Source organism: Mus musculus, chromosome 3 (genome assembly GCF_000001635.26).
Source record: "Mus musculus strain C57BL/6J chromosome 3, GRCm38.p6 C57BL/6J".
In the NCBI taxonomy this organism is placed as follows: Eukaryota; Metazoa; Chordata; class Mammalia; order Rodentia; family Muridae; genus Mus; species Mus musculus.
Window position 1 is genome coordinate 118,554,080 of NC_000069.6, and position 19,267 is coordinate 118,573,346.

The 19,267-nt window shown below is 40.3% G+C and overlaps 1 protein-coding gene across 2 annotated transcripts in view; it reads left to right on the forward strand.

Moving 5' to 3' along the window:
• The first annotated feature begins 8,029 nt into the window (after positions 1 to 8,029).
• The window catches only part of Dpyd (dihydropyrimidine dehydrogenase), an 870,816-nt gene continuing 859,578 nt past the window's right edge, over positions 8,030 to 19,267 (forward strand). Inside the window, exon 1 of one of the 2 annotated variants that reach the window (XM_011240318.2) lies at positions 8,030 to 8,235. In XM_011240318.2, coding sequence (XP_011238620.1) covers positions 8,197 to 8,235 — 39 coding nt within the window. In that variant the 5' untranslated portion in view covers positions 8,030 to 8,196. The remainder of the gene's footprint in view (positions 8,236 to 19,267) is intronic. The other variant, NM_170778.3, reaches the window with a different exon arrangement.

The following is a 19,267-nucleotide window of genomic DNA, read 5'->3' on the forward strand; positions in this document are numbered from 1 at the left end:
GATGATGTAAGGCAGGACATTTTCTTTGTCCTTGTGCCATCTAGCTAGAGAAAAACAGACAAACTATGTATGGCTACATACAGAATGCATAAGAACATGGAGAGATAAGGGAATATATACTATGATCTACTTCATGCATTGATTTAAACATATTTGTTGAGCATTTACAATCTTCCCAGACCTGCCCCAGCACATAGAGCAAAGCAAACTTAGAAGACTCATTCAAGCTACAGGGATGGCTCAGTTGGCAAGATAGGTATATACAGGACCTGCACTGATTCCCCAGCATATACATAAAGAGTCAGATGTAGCTTCACACAGGTTCAATCCCAGGGCTGGACCAGAGCATCCCTCTTATGCTCGTTATGGAACTGTATGAGCATCTTCATTTTTTTCACCCTGGACATTCACTAAGGCATCTTTGCCAGTCAAATACCTGAGAGGCATGTTAGTATGTTTTTGGCATTGCTTGAGTTATTAGTCTGCCTGATTCAATTGTCGCACTTTATCAACTGCTTGTTTTCCTCACTCCCCCTTCTTTTTTTGGGGGGGGGGTTGGTGAATTGTCTGTTATGCTGCTTTATCAATTTGTGTGTTACTAGAAATCTTTTCCCTTTAGGCTTTCTACACATCATGCAGTGTTTGAAGAGAGTAATAATGAATATTTATTTGCAAGGAAGTTTTGATAGAAGAATATAATTATTCATGAACACTTATGTACCTACTATGAAGTATCTATCATCATGTTAGGCATGGAGAATTAAAAGATAAGACCCCATTCAACTGCGGCTGAGGAGCTGGCTCAGTAGTGTAGTACCTGCTGTGAAAGTGCGAGGACCTGCGTTGATATCTCAGAAGTGGGGAAATACAAACCTGATGCCTTTATATACCTCTAGGGATGGAGGCAGGGATGGACATTGTGGGCAGATGGATGTCTTGAGCCTATTGCTTTGTCAACTCCAAATTCAATGAGAAACACATTGCAATCTGGATGTTACTTTGGAACACATGTTTGGCCATTCACTGCATGCACGTGTTGATATAAACAGACATACATCACACATGTTTAGAAAAGGTCAAACTGACTCTATTAAAAACCACCAAAGACTTCAAGGGTGTTGACCATCAGAAGATTAAACCACCCCTGAAGTCCAGCAAGTATTTTCCTATTTAGAACACTAAAAATGATTGAAGCTTGATGTTAGAAAACTAACCTATCTATTGTTAGAAAAACACAAATTATTCCAAAAAAAAATGAAGTTTCATTTCCATTCTGATTAAAAACACAAGTTTGCTTTTTAAGCGGTAAGCCACTTTGCAGGGGTATCCACCTACAGCAGCTATTATAAACTTACTACTTTGGTTTCTAAAGAAAATTAGAATATGATTCATAATTGATTGAGCAGAGAATAACTGACTCTATGTGAAGAATTCATTCGCTTTATTGGACTTCACAGCTTCACCCAAGTTCTCTCTCTCTCTCTCTCTCTCTCTCTCTCTCTCTCTCTCTCTCTCTCTCTCTCTCTCTCTCTCTCTCTCACACACACACACACACACACACACACACACACACATACACATACACACAAGTTGCCATCAGAGTGCTAATCCAGGACAGCTTTAAGAATAGCTTTCCATGTTTTTATTAGGTAAATTTTAAATCATCTAGCAAAGATTATAATGGGACATAGTATGTTTATCTTTTGATAAGGGCTGCACTCTTACTACACCCCTGAATGGCTCCTGCCCTTTCTACTAAGTCATGTGTATCTGAGATGGAGGGAGACCCATGTTATAAATTATCACCATCAACTTTCCAATGAATGAACACTAGGAAAATAAACAGTATAACGTGCCTTTCAGGTCCATAGCTATCCTTGAAGAGTTAAAGTTTTAGACACTAATTTCTTCAGTTAATTGACGTGTTAGTGGTTGACAACATCTTCCTTTCTAAAAAAAAACTCTACATAATGAAAACTATACAAGATACTCCCATATTCTTATTGCAAATTATTGTGTTTCTAATACATGCTAGGCACAGTGGAAAAAACACTAGAGGCACCATGGAGGACAAATTAAAAATCAACTATAGAGCTACAGATTTGGTTAAGTGGTTAAACATACCTGCTGCTCTTTGCAGAGAATTTGAGTTGAGTTCACAGAGCACACATAATGACTTACACAATTTACAATGCCAGTTTAGGAGTTACAATGTCATCTTGTCTTCTTGGACATTCTACACACTTCTCTGTAGTTAAAGCACCAGTGCATAAAAATGAACATATTTATGGAGAAAAATCAGTCACAGAGTTGATGGATTGCTAATATGTTGATGGGTTAAATGGTTGCCAAGATTTAGGGAGACATAGAGATACCTCATAGAAGTGGATCTGGAAGTTCAATGGAAAGGTCTTTGTGACAATAAAAGGAAACAATGATGACATTTTATATCAACAATATTAGGTTAATTGAAAAACATGTAGGCATCTCAAGGAAGTTGAAGTTTTCTGGAAAAAAAGACTTAAAAAAGAAAAATTCATGGCAATTTACTTGTGGGAAAGGGTCAAGAAATGGTGCAAAAGAGAGGAAAGAACTCAACTCCATTGAAGTGTAATCCCCCATCTCCCTTCTTTGTACCACGGATCTACAACATCGTACATGCTAGGCAAACATTCTCCAATTAAGCTGCATACCCAGCCTTTCACTGAAGGTATAACAAATGTTTTGAGTTATTCTTTGAAGGACCTCTGGAACTTCAGTCACCACTAAAAGATGTCTTACACTGATGGAGATTCCTGTTTTGTCACACTGCCATATCAACCAGTCATTTATTATTTGATAGCACAGGTAGTGGCTTGAACCTAAGCAAGGATGGCTTTCTTTAGCAAAAGATTTCTAAAGAGAGACTCAGAGAGCTGTCCAGTTTCAACATATCTAATAGGTGGCCCAATGAACTCTTCAGTCTTGAACAAGGTGAAAAGAAGATGGCAGATGTGTGAGCAGTAACCATAACATCCAATGACCTGTGGCCAAAAGACACATGAAGTCATTACAGCATTATTTTTATTTTAGTCCCAGATACACAAGAATTTGAAATTATGAAATAGTAGAGTTCATCAAGAAGATAAAGAAACTCTTCCAAATGCCAGCTGCTTAGAACTATGGAACCTTCTGGAGATAGAGATGGGAGACTTAAAAAGCCAAGTGGAAAGGAGAGAGAGAGAGACAGACAAACAGGGAGAGAGACAGAGAGAGAGAGACAGAGAGACAGAGACAGACAGAGAGACAGACAGAGAGAGACAGAGAGAGACAGAGACATAGGGACAGAGAGGAGATAGAGGAGAGAGAGAGATAGACATAGGGGCAGAGACAGAGAGAGAGACAGAGAGAAACAGACACAGTGACTTTCACTCCAGAGTACTTTTTATTTTTTCCCCTTTCAACAAGTTAGGCAAATCTACAAAGCTCCTATACCTACTTCACATCAGCCAAAATCATTCACAGTCCAAGTATTAGGGTTCTCTTGAGAACTGTGTTTGTGTGTGTGTGTGTGTGTGTGTGTGTGTGTGTGTGTGTGTGTGTTACCTTGGCTTACTCAGGTAGAAGCTGTGTAGGCCCACAGTGGCTTTCTAAATGCTTTTAAATGCATGGAGCACAAAAGGAAAGAGCAGGGCAGCCCTAGGCCTATGCTAATGTTCTGAAAGCTTCCTAGAGGGTTGCTGCCAAGTGTGGGGCAATCGGAGTCTGAAACTCACATGTCAGCAGCAGGAAGCAGTGATATTTGTCAGAAAGAACTGAGCTTGTCCACAGCAGAGCTTCTGCTTTCTTTCCTTTGATGCCCCATCCAGACCCTCAAGCCTTTGGAAGAGCACTGCCCATATCCAGTTCAAGTCTTTACACTCAGTGTTCAGGCTCACATGGCAATGGTTTCTGGAAACAAACTCATAGACATGTCTGAAAGGCACTTCTTTACTTATTTTCTAAATGCCTCTCCACCCAGTCAAGGTGACAATTAAAATCAACTCCAAAGTGTATCAATGGCTTAGTCATAGAATGTGAACTCAGGAGAACTAGATTTTAAAACCTAGTATCTACCATGTTTCACAGAACTTTGCAATGTACAAAATGCCACTACTTATATTTTGGGTATGACTCTCACAACAAACCCATTCAGTTAGACCTTGTGCTCAGAGTTGCTGAGTTGATGTTTTTATAGACAGGGACATCTGAGTCATTGTTCACGGATCTCACAAAGCCCTGTAATGCCTGAAATAACAGCACCCAATAGTTGTCTAATAAGTTTCTGTAAGGTGTTCATAATTCTGTGATGTGTTCCTTTAATCACATTATGTGATACATGTTTACATGTAGGTGGGAGAGTTGTCTCCATCTTATAATGTTGGCTGTAATGCATCTTACGATCTTTTTGAGAAATGAATATTAGGAAGATTTGGACCTAACTTGCCTCAGGCATTATTCTTCTGGACAGTTTGGATATGAATATGCTGATCCTAGAAAATCAGATGGACTGAAAGTAAGGTCATGATCATCTAAAGTCTTTGGTTGTGTTTTTAGAAAAATAGTATTCCAAAACATGTCCAAAAATTGTCTAATGCTAGACTACTAGGGAGAAAATAAGAGCATATGGAAACCTGAATTTTTATTTTGTTTCTAAATCTGTGATAGCGAACAACTTTTCAGATACGAAATTAAAGATGACTCATAAGCCTTCTGACTGCGATAATAATATAATATTCATTCATAGGCTGTAAACTGTTAAGTTGAGGGATGAACTGTCTCTCCAAAGTCTACAAAAAATTAATGTAGAACACCTGATATTTGGCTCTGCTTCCAGATGGAGGGGCAGCTTGACAAATGCCATCATAACTTACAACTTTTTAAAAGTGTTGTGTCAAGGTGTTTGCAGGATCTTTCTACAGTTTGGATTATTTACAGATACAACGGTGTTTAATGTGGCACTTAATTAGATTTAAAATATTATTAGATTTAATCACTGATCACAGAGAATATGTGTGGCCTGTGAACAATGTGATCAGATGCCTTAATTAAGTATTTTAGAAGAGGATACATCTGCTTGGTGGAGCTGGGGCATGCTGAAGTTATTTTAGAAATCTATTTTAGCTTATTAATGGCAACTCATAAAACTCTTGAATTTGACCAATATGGTCATGCTTCAGATTTTTCTTCTCATAGAGAGTTATATAAATTATAGTAATCACAGAAAGAAATTGTGGGTATGTACTATATATTTTATATAAATAACTTGTATGCTAGTACCCAAATGCAAAAATCTAAATTTTAAAAGTTAAGGCACCAATATAGAAGAGAAACTATTTAGAAATAAGAAGACCAAGAGGAGGAAGGAGTTTGCTAAGAGAAAGAGATAGAGGGCTATAATAGATTAAAGTGTATAATATAAATTTATGGAAAGGCCGTAAGAAATCCAATACTTTGCATAATGCATGCTAGAGCCAGACAAAACATTGATTGCTATCTGATAATATTTTCATTGAAATGTCACTTGAGAAAACACATGGTTTAGCAAACTCAGCATTGCTTTGAACTTCAGAGACTGAAGTGGGGAATAAATGCATATACATAATATTGGTCTAAAGACATATGAGCTATATGTGTACACTTGTGCATAAAAGTTGTGCACATTATTTTTCAATATTTGAACATGTATGTATCTTTGCTGGTACTTATGATTATCTATGATGGCTATGTATCTCCACAAGGACATGGTTGACTTTAGAGAAATGGTAATAATTTGGAGGTAAGTTTGGATCCTGGGAACTAGAGGAGAATTTGCCCTTAGACTATACTCCTGAATATAGAAGTAGTTACAATGAGCTATTTTAATCACAGATTTGTTGATTGATACTGTGACTCATTCTCCACAATGGAGAGAAACTACAGTTTTTCCAAAGCATTTTTAAATGCAGAATCTCCTGTCCCTTTAGTCAGTAATTCTTGTATGTTTCAAGCCCAGACAAGGAACAACATGTTCAGTAGACAGCGAAGTCAGACACTGATCCTGTTTATTTTGGAACCTGCATCTGAAACAGAAGACTTATATCAAGCAAGTCACATGCGAATGAGCAGGCAAATAAACTTGACATGACCATTAAGAAAAACCTAGGCTGTTGTAAGCTAGAATGGCAGAGGTAGGCAGGGCAGGTCTAATTTCTCTTGGTGGTTGGAATGATTCAGAGGCTCAAGGATTAGTGAGAAGGGAAGCAGTATCTTGGGGAGAGAAATGAGGAGAATCAGGGAAGAGATGAAAGTTCAGAACAATGCTTGGTGGGTGTAACAGTTGTTAGGGAGGAGAGACCCCAGTGAGGTAGAAGGTGGACAGGAGCTTGTCACGCAGATATGAACAAGAAGGATAACAACAACAACAATAACAACAACCAAACAAACCCCAATTGTATGTGGGCTGCATTGGGCCACTGAAAAAGGTCACATCTTGTGGGTGGGGGAGCGAGGGGGCTAATTCATATTTAGAATCCCACTCTAGAGTTCAGGAGACTTAACAGCAGAAGCTGACATACCCGTTTCCAAGTGACTCAAGATCTGGTTAGAATGGAAAAATCCTTAAAGTTGGAGAAAGATTAAATGAATGAGTGAGAATACAGAAGCCAAGGGTGAATCTGGGGGTTCTATTTAACCCTCTAGCTTTTATTGTTGTTGTTGTTGTTATTATTATTATTATTATTAATTTTTGTGTGTGCTAATAGTTGATTGAAGGGACAATATGTGTCCAACCACTGGAAGTTTCAAGACCTTAAAGGTAACCAGGTGGTTTGTACTATAAGCCCTCTCCAGGCATCCAAGACTGCCCCCCATGTGTTCCTCTTTTTCTGCCAAGTGCAGGCACCACAGTTTGTGTCCTGCCAGTCTTGTTGTCAGAGCAGTGATGAGCCTTCTTGAAGACCACATCTAGAAAACCCAACATGGCAGTGTTACACTGAAAACAAAACGAAGCGTTAAGTACATGTCGAATTAAAAGAAAATGGATAAAGTAACGAAAAATACCAGCGAGGAGGGAATCATATGATTCCAAAATTATCATGATCTAGCCAATAGGACGAAGTGCCCTGTGTGCCTTAAAAGAAACAGATAGCACCATGAGAGAAGATGTCCGACTTAGAAAATGGTCTGGCGCCTAGGCTGCCACAAAGTTGAGGAGAGGACTAGTCTGATGACATCATTGTTTCTCCCTACCAACTATGTGACCAAATGCACAAAATAAACAACCCCTGTTCATATTTATGAACGTCACATTTTAGAATATTACTATATATTTTTAAAAAAATAGGCATGGACTGCCATGCAGAAAGAAAGCCTTGATCCTCTACAGATACCCTTTCACTAAAGTAGTAGCTCTCAACATGTGCATGGAGACCCCTCTGGGACTCTTTTGGGAGTGGAAAGACCCTTTCACAGGGGTCACCTAAGATCATTGGAAAACACAAGTATCTACATTACTACTTATAATGGCAAAATTATGATTTTGGAATATCAATGAAATAATTTTATGGATGGGGATTACCACACATAAGGAACAGATTAAAGGGTCGCAGCATGAGGAAGGTTGAGAACCATCTCACTATAGGCTGTTCTAGACTGTGGATACTGATGTCTGTCTGTCTTCTTGTGCCCTAGGCTCCCCAATACTACTACTCCCCCAGAACAGCTTCAAAAATCCTTCCAGCCTATTTGCTGGTGGCCAGAGGAACACAGGTACTCCCTGGTCCCTGGAGAGTTCTGGGACATCTTATTCTTTAATCTTTGTTTCTGCACGTTGCAGGGCTCAGAACTCAGAAGAACATCAAAGACGCAATTGTTTGCTTTTAATTCTGGGGATCTCTGACACCTAAACCCGCCTACCAAACTCAACCTTGGGGAGCAAAGGCCAGCACAACCAGAAATTCTCTGGAACAGAGCCCGGCAGCTTGGGACCAGTGGAACGGTGTGGCTGTGAGGCGTGCCTTGAGCGTTGCCCCGCCCCAGAGGCGTGTCTTTAGCATAGCCCCGCCCCTTCCATATTGCCTTGGCTCGGGCAGTCAGTGCACCAGTGCTGGGGCAAGCTGAGGCTTTGGTGCGGGGCTGGAGGCTGCTGCAGCAGAGGGAGGGTCTGTGTGCGGGAGTCTGAGGCCAGAAAGCGCTGCCATGGCGGGTGTGCTGAGCAGGGACGCGCCGGACATCGAGGTACCGACCGCGGCCCTGGGGTGGGAGGGTCACAGAGGGGCGGGAGGCCCGGGGGCGCACCCGGGACAGAGCTGGAGATCCGCGAAGTTTCCCCGGGAGAGACTTGCGGACCAGGCTGGACACTGTACTCCGGCACCAGGACCTGGTTACTTCGTAGGAGACTTAAAAGTGGCCGTCTCTCTCTGCCCTAAGTCATAGTGACCCAGAGGCTCAGAGTGCAGAGGCTTGGACTCCAGGGGACAGTAGCTCCACTTCCCGCCCAGGGAACCCTCTAACTCCTCCTCTGTCCCCTCCGTGGTTTTGTGGGACAACCACCCAGTGACCCACCTATAATAACAAAGCCCCGCAGTATGCAAAAGTGGAGCATAGAAATCCAAGATCCAGGCCGCTGTTTCGAGCGGCGCTGGCCCTGGTATTGTTTACCACTTAATTTCACATTTGGAAAAAATGGAACGAAGTACAGAAGACATTGGAAAGTGCGACCTCCCCGGAAAGAGATACACAAACTGCTCTGTTCTCTCCTCTCAACAGTGTTTGATTCTCTCTTGTTCTCTGTTTCTTCCAAAAATCTCATTTTTCTGAGAACGATCCCCTACCTGAAATAGCAAAAAATTTTTCCTCTGAGTTCTATATACTTTAATGTGTGTGTTGGGAGAAAGATTTGAGTTATGGCCGTGATTTTAATCACGCTGAATCAAAGCCTGTGTCTCTCAGGTTTCAGTTCCGTTTTGTTTAGGGAATTTTCTTCGAGATAAAAGCAAAACAAAACTTTTGTAGAATATTCGTGTTCTCTTCCCTTACTGTTTCCTTCCCTCCTGCCCGGCCCCCTTTTCCCACCTTCTGTGTGTTTGCTTAGAAATAACACACCCTTTCCCCTCCCCCTCCCCCTCCCCCTCCCCCTCCCCCTCCCCCTCCCCCTCCCCCTCCCCCGTTTGTTCTGCTCTTTAAATACAAGTTTAAAGACACCTGTTTGCAGCAGGATAGCTAACTGGTTTTCTTCTGCACCCTGCTCTCCCCGCACCCTGCCGTCAGTGATAATGAACCTTTATATGCTCTTAAAAGAAAGCTGATAGTGTTCTAAGAGCCTTCATATTTTCCTTTGATAAATCCACTGTAGCAGTAAGAGCAAAGGATAACGTGTTGACTTCTTTCTCTGTGTAGTTTACTTAGACTTTTCTTCACAATTTCTTTCTTGGCTATTGAACAATATGACTGATATAATGAACTATATGTGTGTGCATGCAGGGCACAGGATACCTACCATGTCTGATCGAAGTCATGGTCTCTGGGTACTATCTTTGATTTAACACCCCTGGGACATTTTTGGTTTTGTTAAAGTAAATCAGTTAGCAATCCTTTGGCAGCATCCAGGCTTTACAGTTGTCAGGAATCAGGGTGTCACAGATCGGATGGCTTTTGTTTAATTTCAGAAGAGTGTTTCAAGCTTAGCTGACTTCATGTTTTATGTTGTTTCTCATGTGCTTGTCTTGAAAAAGCAGTTCTTATCTGTATTCTTATGAGGAAAATGATGCCGGTGAGGTACGAAGTGTCCAGTTTAATTGTATAAGTTTTCATCAAGAACATTTATTCCCTCTGGGCCTTCCTGGTTCATTCAGATGAGCGTAACATTGCTGTGTGTGACTCCCACTTGATGCACACCTTACAACTTGGAGTGGAGGCATTCACTGTCTTCAGCATTTGTACTTGTGTGCTCCACACTCTCATCAGTCGCATCTTTTTTTTTCTTTTTCACCCACAATACTTTACTTTCCCCTCAAAGTAATACCCATGATTCATGAGCTAAAAATACCATGAAAGAGCGTGAAATTAATCATTAAAATATAACACAGTGAGGAAAGGTACATTAAGCCGGAGGAACACACTCACACAGAGATGCCTCCGTTAATCCTGTTAACCTACTGAAATTCTCTTTGTATTGAAGAATCAGAATAAATTATGAAGGCTTAGTTTTCTGTCAAATTCGAAAGCTTTCCTGAACATGTTGTTCATTAAAAACCATCGTGGGGAAGCTGATCTCATTGTGATCATTGTCTTTGTCTCCATGAAATGGAGGAGGTAATTTAAAAGTGGTGTGAAATAGATGGGAATAAGAATACATTGATAAGGCACTTGCTATTTGAGAAAAAGATGAGAAGGTATCAATAGCCACTCACTATCGTAGAGGTTTAATTTTTCCAGTGAGCTACTTGTAGAATCTGGTTTCAGAGTCAGACCAAAATATTTTGTCAGGTTACTGACATCTTCAAAGATGTTTTATGTCTATTTCTTTCTAATTTTTAGGCTCAGTCCTATATCACACATGAATGGAAAGGGATGGAAATATAGTAGAGAGCCAGCACACTCAGCAACACCTAGAGTAGTCCTTGGGTAGATGTAGAAATGATACCCTGGACGTTGGGGAGGCCCTAGCCTATATAACCAAACTTTGTTGTCTTTGTGGAAAGTACAGAAACAGTCCTGGAGGCCAGGCCATCTTCTGCTGTTGCATAGCTTGGATCAGAGTCTGGCTAAGTGCTGGGATTGGGGGGTAGCAGTGCTCTTTGTTGGCTGTTGATATTGTCCTGATTACCCAGCTCTCAGAGTTGAAAGCAGTCTAGAAAATAGTAGGTGGTTAGCACCTGTTATAGGTAAACTTTCCTGCCAGGAGAAAGAGTTTACCAAGAAAAAAGCATTAACAAATACAGACCAATCAAAGGGTGTTAGTAGCGGAAAAATTACTTCCAACTGATAGTTACTACTTCAAAGTGTATTAATGGTAACCACATAATTTAAGACATCATTTTGTTTTACGCTTTTTGATACACCCTAAATTTTGAAAAGCATGACTTTTGAATTCAGGCTCTCCTGAGAAAGCTCCGAAGTAGTTGAGTATTGGCCATGGTCACTTTCTCTGACCTCAGCAGTGGTTTAATAGGATATCTTCATTTAGACTGAATCACCAGCCACTATGATGTCAATATTGCCTCATCTAAAGGCAAGGGGGAATGATTATTCAGTTCAAGACTTCACTTTTGTTCAAATTTTGATTCCCACCCCCCATCAAAGGTAATTGAGGAGAGACCATAAAAGTATGTAGTTACAGTTTTAACTATTTGTACACTGGTCATTTGATATTTTAAGCCAAATTAATTTGCTTCTTCCTCCTTTCTGGCCTCCTCCAGCGTAGCTGAAGTCTTTCCCTTGAATTATTGAGTGAGTATTCAGCTATATCCTGAACAAAGGAAAAGTATTCCAATCTACTGTATGCAAAATAGAGTACATTTTGAGTCAAATCAAATATACCTTCAGCTGAGCAGAGAAGACAATAAAGAACTTCTTGTGTTTACTAATTAAGAAAATCAGTTTTTAAAATGGGGTCATCGGAAAGAAGAAAAGGAAATGATATGGAGAAAGTGACTTTGAAAGACCTGCTTCAAAAAAGGAAAACATGGGTTCAAAATTGGCAGAGATAGCAAAGTGCATTCCAGGACATCCTTTATTATAATTGCTTCTGCTCCTGGGGAGGGAAGAAGAGCGGAGGAGAAATTAGTGTTTTCCTTTGCAAGGGTTGAGAATTATCTGTTTATTTAACTCATCTTTTTACTGAGTATATCATATTCCTTTCCTCTCACCTTATTTTTGTCGATTGGGCATAACAGAACTTATGGAAACACAATTGCTAAGGTTTTTAAGGACTTTTAGTTAAAAATAATGAATAGATTTTAGTTATGGAACATGTAATTTTCTCCAAATTTTAATCTGTCCTGTGGACTACTCTTAATTTTAGAGAATTTCTTTTTTGTATGGAGCTTACTTCAGTAGTGGAAACATATATCTGCTTATCTGCCTTAAAGCATAACTAGTTCCACTCATGTTAGTTTACAGCATACTGCACATTTCTGTGTTCACATATATTTTGATGGTAGCAGATGTATAGCTTGGTCTTCATGTGGGTCCTGAACAACTGGAACAGGAGCTATTCCAAAAGCTTTTGCATTTATGTGGGATATGCTCTTTTAACTGGGCTGCCTTGTGTTAGCCTCAGTGGGAGAGAAAGGGCCTAACTTCACAGAGACTTAATGTGCCAGGGTTGGGGATACCCAGGGTCCCCCACCTGTTCAGAGGAGAAGGGGGGTTCGGGGAGTGTTGTGGCAGAGGGTGGTCAGGAGGGGAGCAGTGAGCAGGATGTAAAGTGAATAAGTAAAGCAATCAAATTAAAAAGAATCTCTTGCCCACATATTCAGAGTACTAGTTTAGTTAGTAGTTTAGCTAAAAACTATAATATTAATGATTAACAATAAATCTGTCAATGGGGAGACTTTATATTGAGTCTATTTACTCTCAATAACAGCCTATAGGGATAACTGAATACCTAACTCTAAAATGTGCTAGAATTCGCCAGCTTCCTTTCATGCATGCTAAAGGAAAAATAATTATCTGGAAAGCTAAGTGGTAATATCTAGGTCTAGTGCAGAGATAACATGGTCTTTAATTAACCACGTGGTAGCTGTTTAAACCTATTACTCTACCAAAATCTGTGTAAACATGCAACAATAACAAGACTGAAAACTAGAGCTCCCCAGAGAGTACAGATGTGCCGTCACTCCAGGAGATTTCGAAAGCAGAAGGTCAAGTTCCTGAAATTGGAACACACATAGAAAGACAACAGGACTGAATAAGAAGGCTGTCCTAGAGTGTAATGGCATCGTGTGAGGAGACCTTTGGTATAGTCCAAGGTTCAGTGTAGCCAAAGAGGCCATTGAACAGTGGGAATGCCCAGTTTATTGCTTTTCTGTTAGCAGTATGGTCACAGCGACAACTGTGCAGCACAGCATTCCTATCTTTAAAACTGTGGAGATGGGCAGGGGAGACAGTCCTGTGCTTGCTGAGTAAGCAGAAGTAAAGACCCAGGGTTGATCCACAGAACTTAGTTAAAAATCCTGCATTAGGGAGGTGGAGACAGAGTATCCAGGCTCCCTGGGTAGCAGTGAGAGATTCTGTCTCAAGATATAGCATGGAAGTCTGTTCTGAAATAAATGGTACCCAATGCTGACCTCTGGCCTCACACACATGGACACACACACACACACACACACACACACACACACACAAACACACACACCTGTATAGGACATTTATTTCGTTTGTATTCTATACTAATTAATATGTGTAATGAAACACTTGTTACTTGTAAATGTATTTATAACCAAGAGTTTTACTTTTCAAATATGACATGTTTTGTTTTTCAATGTCATTTGCTTTTAATTTTCTTTCTCAAGACAGAAGGTGGTTTCTGGCCTCACCCATCAGGAGTGTGTGTGTTCAGATTTACGCCGGAGACAATTGTGCTACTGAGATAACTTTGAATAGCTTCATGTATTTCCTGTAATTTGTGATCATTTTTGCTTTTGTTATTCTTTCTTAAAATACTGCATTCATGGGTAATAAGTGTGTATATTTTAAAACAATTAAAAACTTCTCTTTTACATGCTTTAGTATAGTTGTCTACTAGAGTTTAGAACTAAGAGATTTTGTGAGAATTTATTTTTTAAAATGTCAACTTTTATATCGTGGTTACTATTTGAAAAGTAACATTGCATTAAAACATTAAGTTAGAAACGTATTCAGAATGGAAGTTGTACAACTTCACATTGGATTCTACACCATTAGTGTTGGATATATTTTGTGCATTTAACCACCACCTAAACCAAAAAAAAAAAAAAAACCAATCTATGTCCTAATTAGAATTCTAATTAGAATTTTAAAAAGGTTTGCTTTACATATTTAAACTTACACAATTATATATACAATACTAACCGTATATAAGTTCATCAACTTACCATGTAGAGACTGCCATATCCAGGGATCCACCCCATAATCAGCATCCAAACGCTGACACCATTGCATACACTAGCAAGATTTTATCGAAAGGACCCAGATGTAGCTGTCTCTTGTGAGACTATGCCGGGGCCTAGCAAACACAGAAATGGATGCTCACAGTCAGCTAATGGATGGATCACAGGGCTCCCAATGGAGGAGCTAGAGAAAGTACCCAAGGAGCTAAAGGGATCTGCAACCCTATAGATGGAACAACATTATGAACTAACCAGTACCCGGGAGCTCTTGACTCTAGCTGCATATGTATCAAAAGATGGCCTAGTCAGCCATCACTGGAAAGAGAGGCCCATTGGACACGCAAACTTTATATGCCCCAGTACAGGGGAACGCCAGGGCCAAAAAGGGGAAGTGGGTGGGTAGGGGAGTGGGGGTGGGTGGGTATGGGGGACTTTTGGTATAGCATTGGAGATGTAAATGAGCTAATTACCTAATAAAAAATGGGAAAAAAATTCAGAAAGTATGTCAAAGCATGAACAAATAAAAGATCTCACTGATCAAAAAAAAAAAAAGTTCATCAACTTGCATAATCTTTTTGACTGGTTAATTTTGGCATGTGATGTTTACATTTCTTTTCAAAACTTTTAAAATGAAATAAAATAAATAAATTATTTTTAATATAAAAAATATCTGGGTCCTGATACCAATTCTGTTATTTCTTTGGATGATTGTGGCCTTCCTGTTTCTCATTGGTCAATTGAAACTGATCTCATTTTCCCCCACACAGGATATGCGAGGATCAAACCATAAAATACTCTCACATAAAATGAGTAAATGAATATATGAATAAATGAATAAATGAATGCTCTTGAAATGGTAGCTGGGGGACTGGTGTGAGGGCTGTTCAAGTAAAAGCCCTTGCTGCCCAGCTTGATGATCTGAGTTAATTTTGGAACCAACAGAATGGACAGAGAGAACTGATTCCTACAAATTGCTCTCTGACCATGACATATGTGCTGTGGAACATGCATGCCTTCTTACACACACACACACACACACACACACACACACACACACAGACACACACACACACAGACACACACACACACACAGACACACCCCACACACAAATATACACACACACATAGGCAGACACACACACACACACACACACACACACACACACACACACAGAGAGAATTAATTAGTAAAAGCCGAAAAGGCAGTGCACATTGATTGCATGACCAGATTTTATAAAATCATTTGGATAGGATTTCTGAGACAGGTTAGTGACATCTTCCTTTAAAGCAGATGTGTGAAAGTAGAATCTAGATGGTAGAAACGAGGCAAAAAGTAGCGAGAGTCAAAGAATTACCATGAAAGCTCTTGCAGACTCATGCATGCTGCAGGTATGTGTGGTGAAAGTTGCTGAGTGTGAGTTTTTGATGGGGCAGTTAATAGAATTCAGGTCAAATTAAAGACTCTTGTTTGTCTTCATTGCCATATAAGGTATGCATCTAATCCTGTCTTATTGCCAGTCCTCTAGTGTAGGCCTCTGAAATACAAAGGAGTTATACTGGGGAGGCCACATGGATGCAGAACATCTAAATGATGGAATAGAATTAAATTTCAGGGCTCTCTCCTTTCTGGAATCTTCTTCCCGAAACTATAACTTATATATTGATAGATTCTTTAGCGATTTTGATACTAGACCAAAGCTGATGAACGGGTAAATAGTATTTTGGGATAGACATTTATTAATTGTTTGAAGCAATCTGATGTTATTCATTCCCTAAAAGAAATGTCATACAATTGAAACACAAGGAGAGATCGTTAGTACTAAATAAAAGGAATTTACATATGTATTTTTTTTCTAAGCAAGCACACGCAATTCAAGGAATTTTTTTTTCTTTATTGATTTTCATGTATCTGTGAGCATACTCTACTTGTTTTTGATAGTTGCAAAGTCCTTGTCAGTACTTGAGGCCAAACTCATTTGGTCCTGGAAATTGTATGAATGAGCTTTCTGAATGTTCACTCGGGCACCCTACCTTTTTGTGTACATCCGGATAATTTTCTTGGGGGAATTTCACCCGGGTTGTGTAATGCATTCTCCTTTTCCCTCTGCTTGTATCATAATAATTAAAGAGCCTGTGTGACTCCCTATCTCCCAGGTGCTTGGAAATTGATATTATGAGTGCTTATGAATGTCCCCTTGAGGCAGTCTTGACTGGGCCACTTTGAAGAAATATCTCTTCATCAATAATTAAGCCCCGAGGGCCCCTTCTCAGGGGACACACAGAAAATTGCGTGTCAGCTCTGGGCCTGATTTATACAGATGGTGGCTGCGGATGAAGCCCCGGGTGCACTTCGACATCCATGGTTTTATTTCCCCCTCCACTTTAAGCCTGCACCCATTGCTACTTTTACTTCTCTGGGAAAAACCATCCCCTAGTTTTGATTTTTGTTCTGCATGCCCAGGTTAACTCACTTGAGTATTTTTTTAATCACTGAGAAATTCTTTGAGATTTTTGTATTTAAATCTTTGAATTTTGTATTTAAGAAATGTTTATAGTTTGGAATTTTAATGAAAGAGTAATGTGAATTTCTTCAGCAAAACAATAGAAATGATTCTCTCCCCCCCACTCTCTCTCTTCCCCTCTCTCAATTAAAACAAGGGACCTGACATGGTTTTGCTCTCCAAGGGTGACCCTTTATGGGATTATGGGCTGTTTCTGACCTTGGAGAGGTCAATCCATCACCGTGAAGGCCTTGCTGCACCTTCAGTGACTCTCTGGATGGTCAGTATTCTAAGGGGTCAGAGAGATCACTCAGTGGGTTAAGTTGTCTGAGGTCAAGCTTGAGGACCTGAGTTCAGTCCCAAGGCACACTCAATGGTAGGTGAGAACAAACTCCAAAAAGTTGTTCTCTGACCTCCACATGAACACAGTGGCAAGAACATACTTGCATTTCCATACACATGTGCGCACTCGAACATGCCACCTCCCTACACAATCACACATAGCTTAAATAATAGTTAATAAAAGGGGAAGTTGTTTGAAAAATAGGGCCTGCTGAGTGGTCATATAGAGGAAAGTGGTCATGTTCTGTTTTGTCTGTATGCATAGATAGGGTTTAGCTTATCATCTCTACACATGAATTTGATATTATAGTATTTTCCAAACTTTGTTTATGATTCCCTGCTACCTTTTCTTAATCAGTTACATCTTTAAAAGGTTTTATTAGTTCTTCGAGAATTTTCTATAAGTTGTGTTGATTATATCCACCTTCCTCCTTCACCACTTGCCCTCTTTCCTACCTACCCAACTTTGTGTCTTTTTCTTCCACCAAGACCAATCTGTGTTGCTAAAAGATTCTTGAATATTGGCCTTCTATGGGAGCCTGTCTGACTTACCAGGGTTTATACGTCCAGTAGCTAATAACTGTGAATAGCTCCACAGCTAGGGTTTGGATTTCTTGCCTCCTTCCCTTCTCCGGGCTGGAATTGGGTCTGGCTTGGATTTAGTATGGGCCCTGTGCCTTCTGTGAGGTCACACGTGCAGTTTCACTGATGCGTCCCGAACATACTGTTTAACTCTAGTCATATATGACCTCTGGCTCTTACATTCTTCTCATCCTCTCTTTCAGTGCCTCCCGAGCCATGGGAGGAGGGCATGCTTACATAAGATTCACATAAGGATGAGAATTTGCAATCTTGAATTTTCTTTTTTTTTTTCCATTTTTTATTAGGTATTTAACTCATTTACATTTCCAATGCTATACCAAAAGTCCCCCATATCCACCCACCCCCACTCCCCTGCCCACCCACTCCCCCTTTTTGGCCCTGGTATTCCCCTGTACTGGGGCATATAAAGTTTGCAAGTCCAATGGGCCTCTCTTTCCAGTGATGGCCGACTAGGCCATCTTTTGATATATATGCAGCTAGAGTCAAGAGCTCCGGGGTACTGGTTAGCTCATAATGTTGTTCCACCTATAGGGTTGCAGATCCCTTTAGCTCCTTGGCTACTTTCTCTAGCTCCTCCATTGGGAGCCCTATGATCCATCCATTAGCTGACTGTGAGCATCCACTTCTGTGTTTGCTGGGCCCCGGCATAGTCTCACAAGAGACAGCTACATCTGCGTCCTTTCAATAAAATCTTGCTAGTGTATGCAATGGTGTCAGCGTTTGGATGCTGATTATGGGGTGGATCCCTGGCTATGGCAGTCTCTACATGGTCCATCCTTTCATCTCAGCTCCAAACTCCGTCTCTGTAACTCCTTCCATGGGTGTTTTGTTCCCAAATCTAAGGAGGGGCATAGTGTCCACACTTCAGTCTTCATTCTCCTTGAGTTTCATGTGTTTAGCAAATTATATCTTATATCTTGGGTATCCTAGGTTTGGGGCTAATATCCACTTATCAGTGAATACATATTGTGTGAGTTTCTTTGTGAATGTGTTACCTCACTCAGGATGATGCCCTCCAGGTCCATCCATTTGGCTAGGAATTTCATAAATTCATTCTTTTTAATAGCTGAGTAGTACTCCATTGTGTAGATGTACCACATTTTCTGTATCCATTCCTCTGTTGAGGGGCATCTAGGTTCTTTCCAGCTTCTGGCTATTATAAATAAGGCTGCTATGAACATAGTGGAGCATGTGTCCTTCTTACCTGTTGGGGCATCTTCTGGATATATGCCCAGGAGAGGTATTGCTGGATCCTCCGGTAGTACTATGTCCAGTTTTCTGAGGAACCGCCAGACTGATTTCCAGAGTGGTTGTACAAGCCTGCACTCCCACCAACAATGGAGGAGTGTTCCTCTTTCTCCACATCCTCGCCAGCATCTGCTGTCACCTGAATTTTTGATCTTAGCCATTCTGACTGGTGTGAGGTGGAATCTCAGGGTTGTTTTGATTTGCATTTCCCTGATGATTAAGGATGTTGAACATTTTTTCAAGTGCTTCTCTGCCATTCGGTATTCCTCAGGTGAGAATTCTTTGTTCAGTTCTGAGCCCCATTTTTTAATGGGGTTATTTGATTTTCTGAAGTCCACCTTCTTGAGTTCTTTATATATGTTGGATATTAGTCCCCTATCTGATTTAGGATAGGTAAAGATCCTTTCCCAATCTGTTGGTGGTCTTTTTGTCTTATTGACGGTGTCTTTTGCCTTGCAGAAACTTTGGAGTTTCATTAGGTCC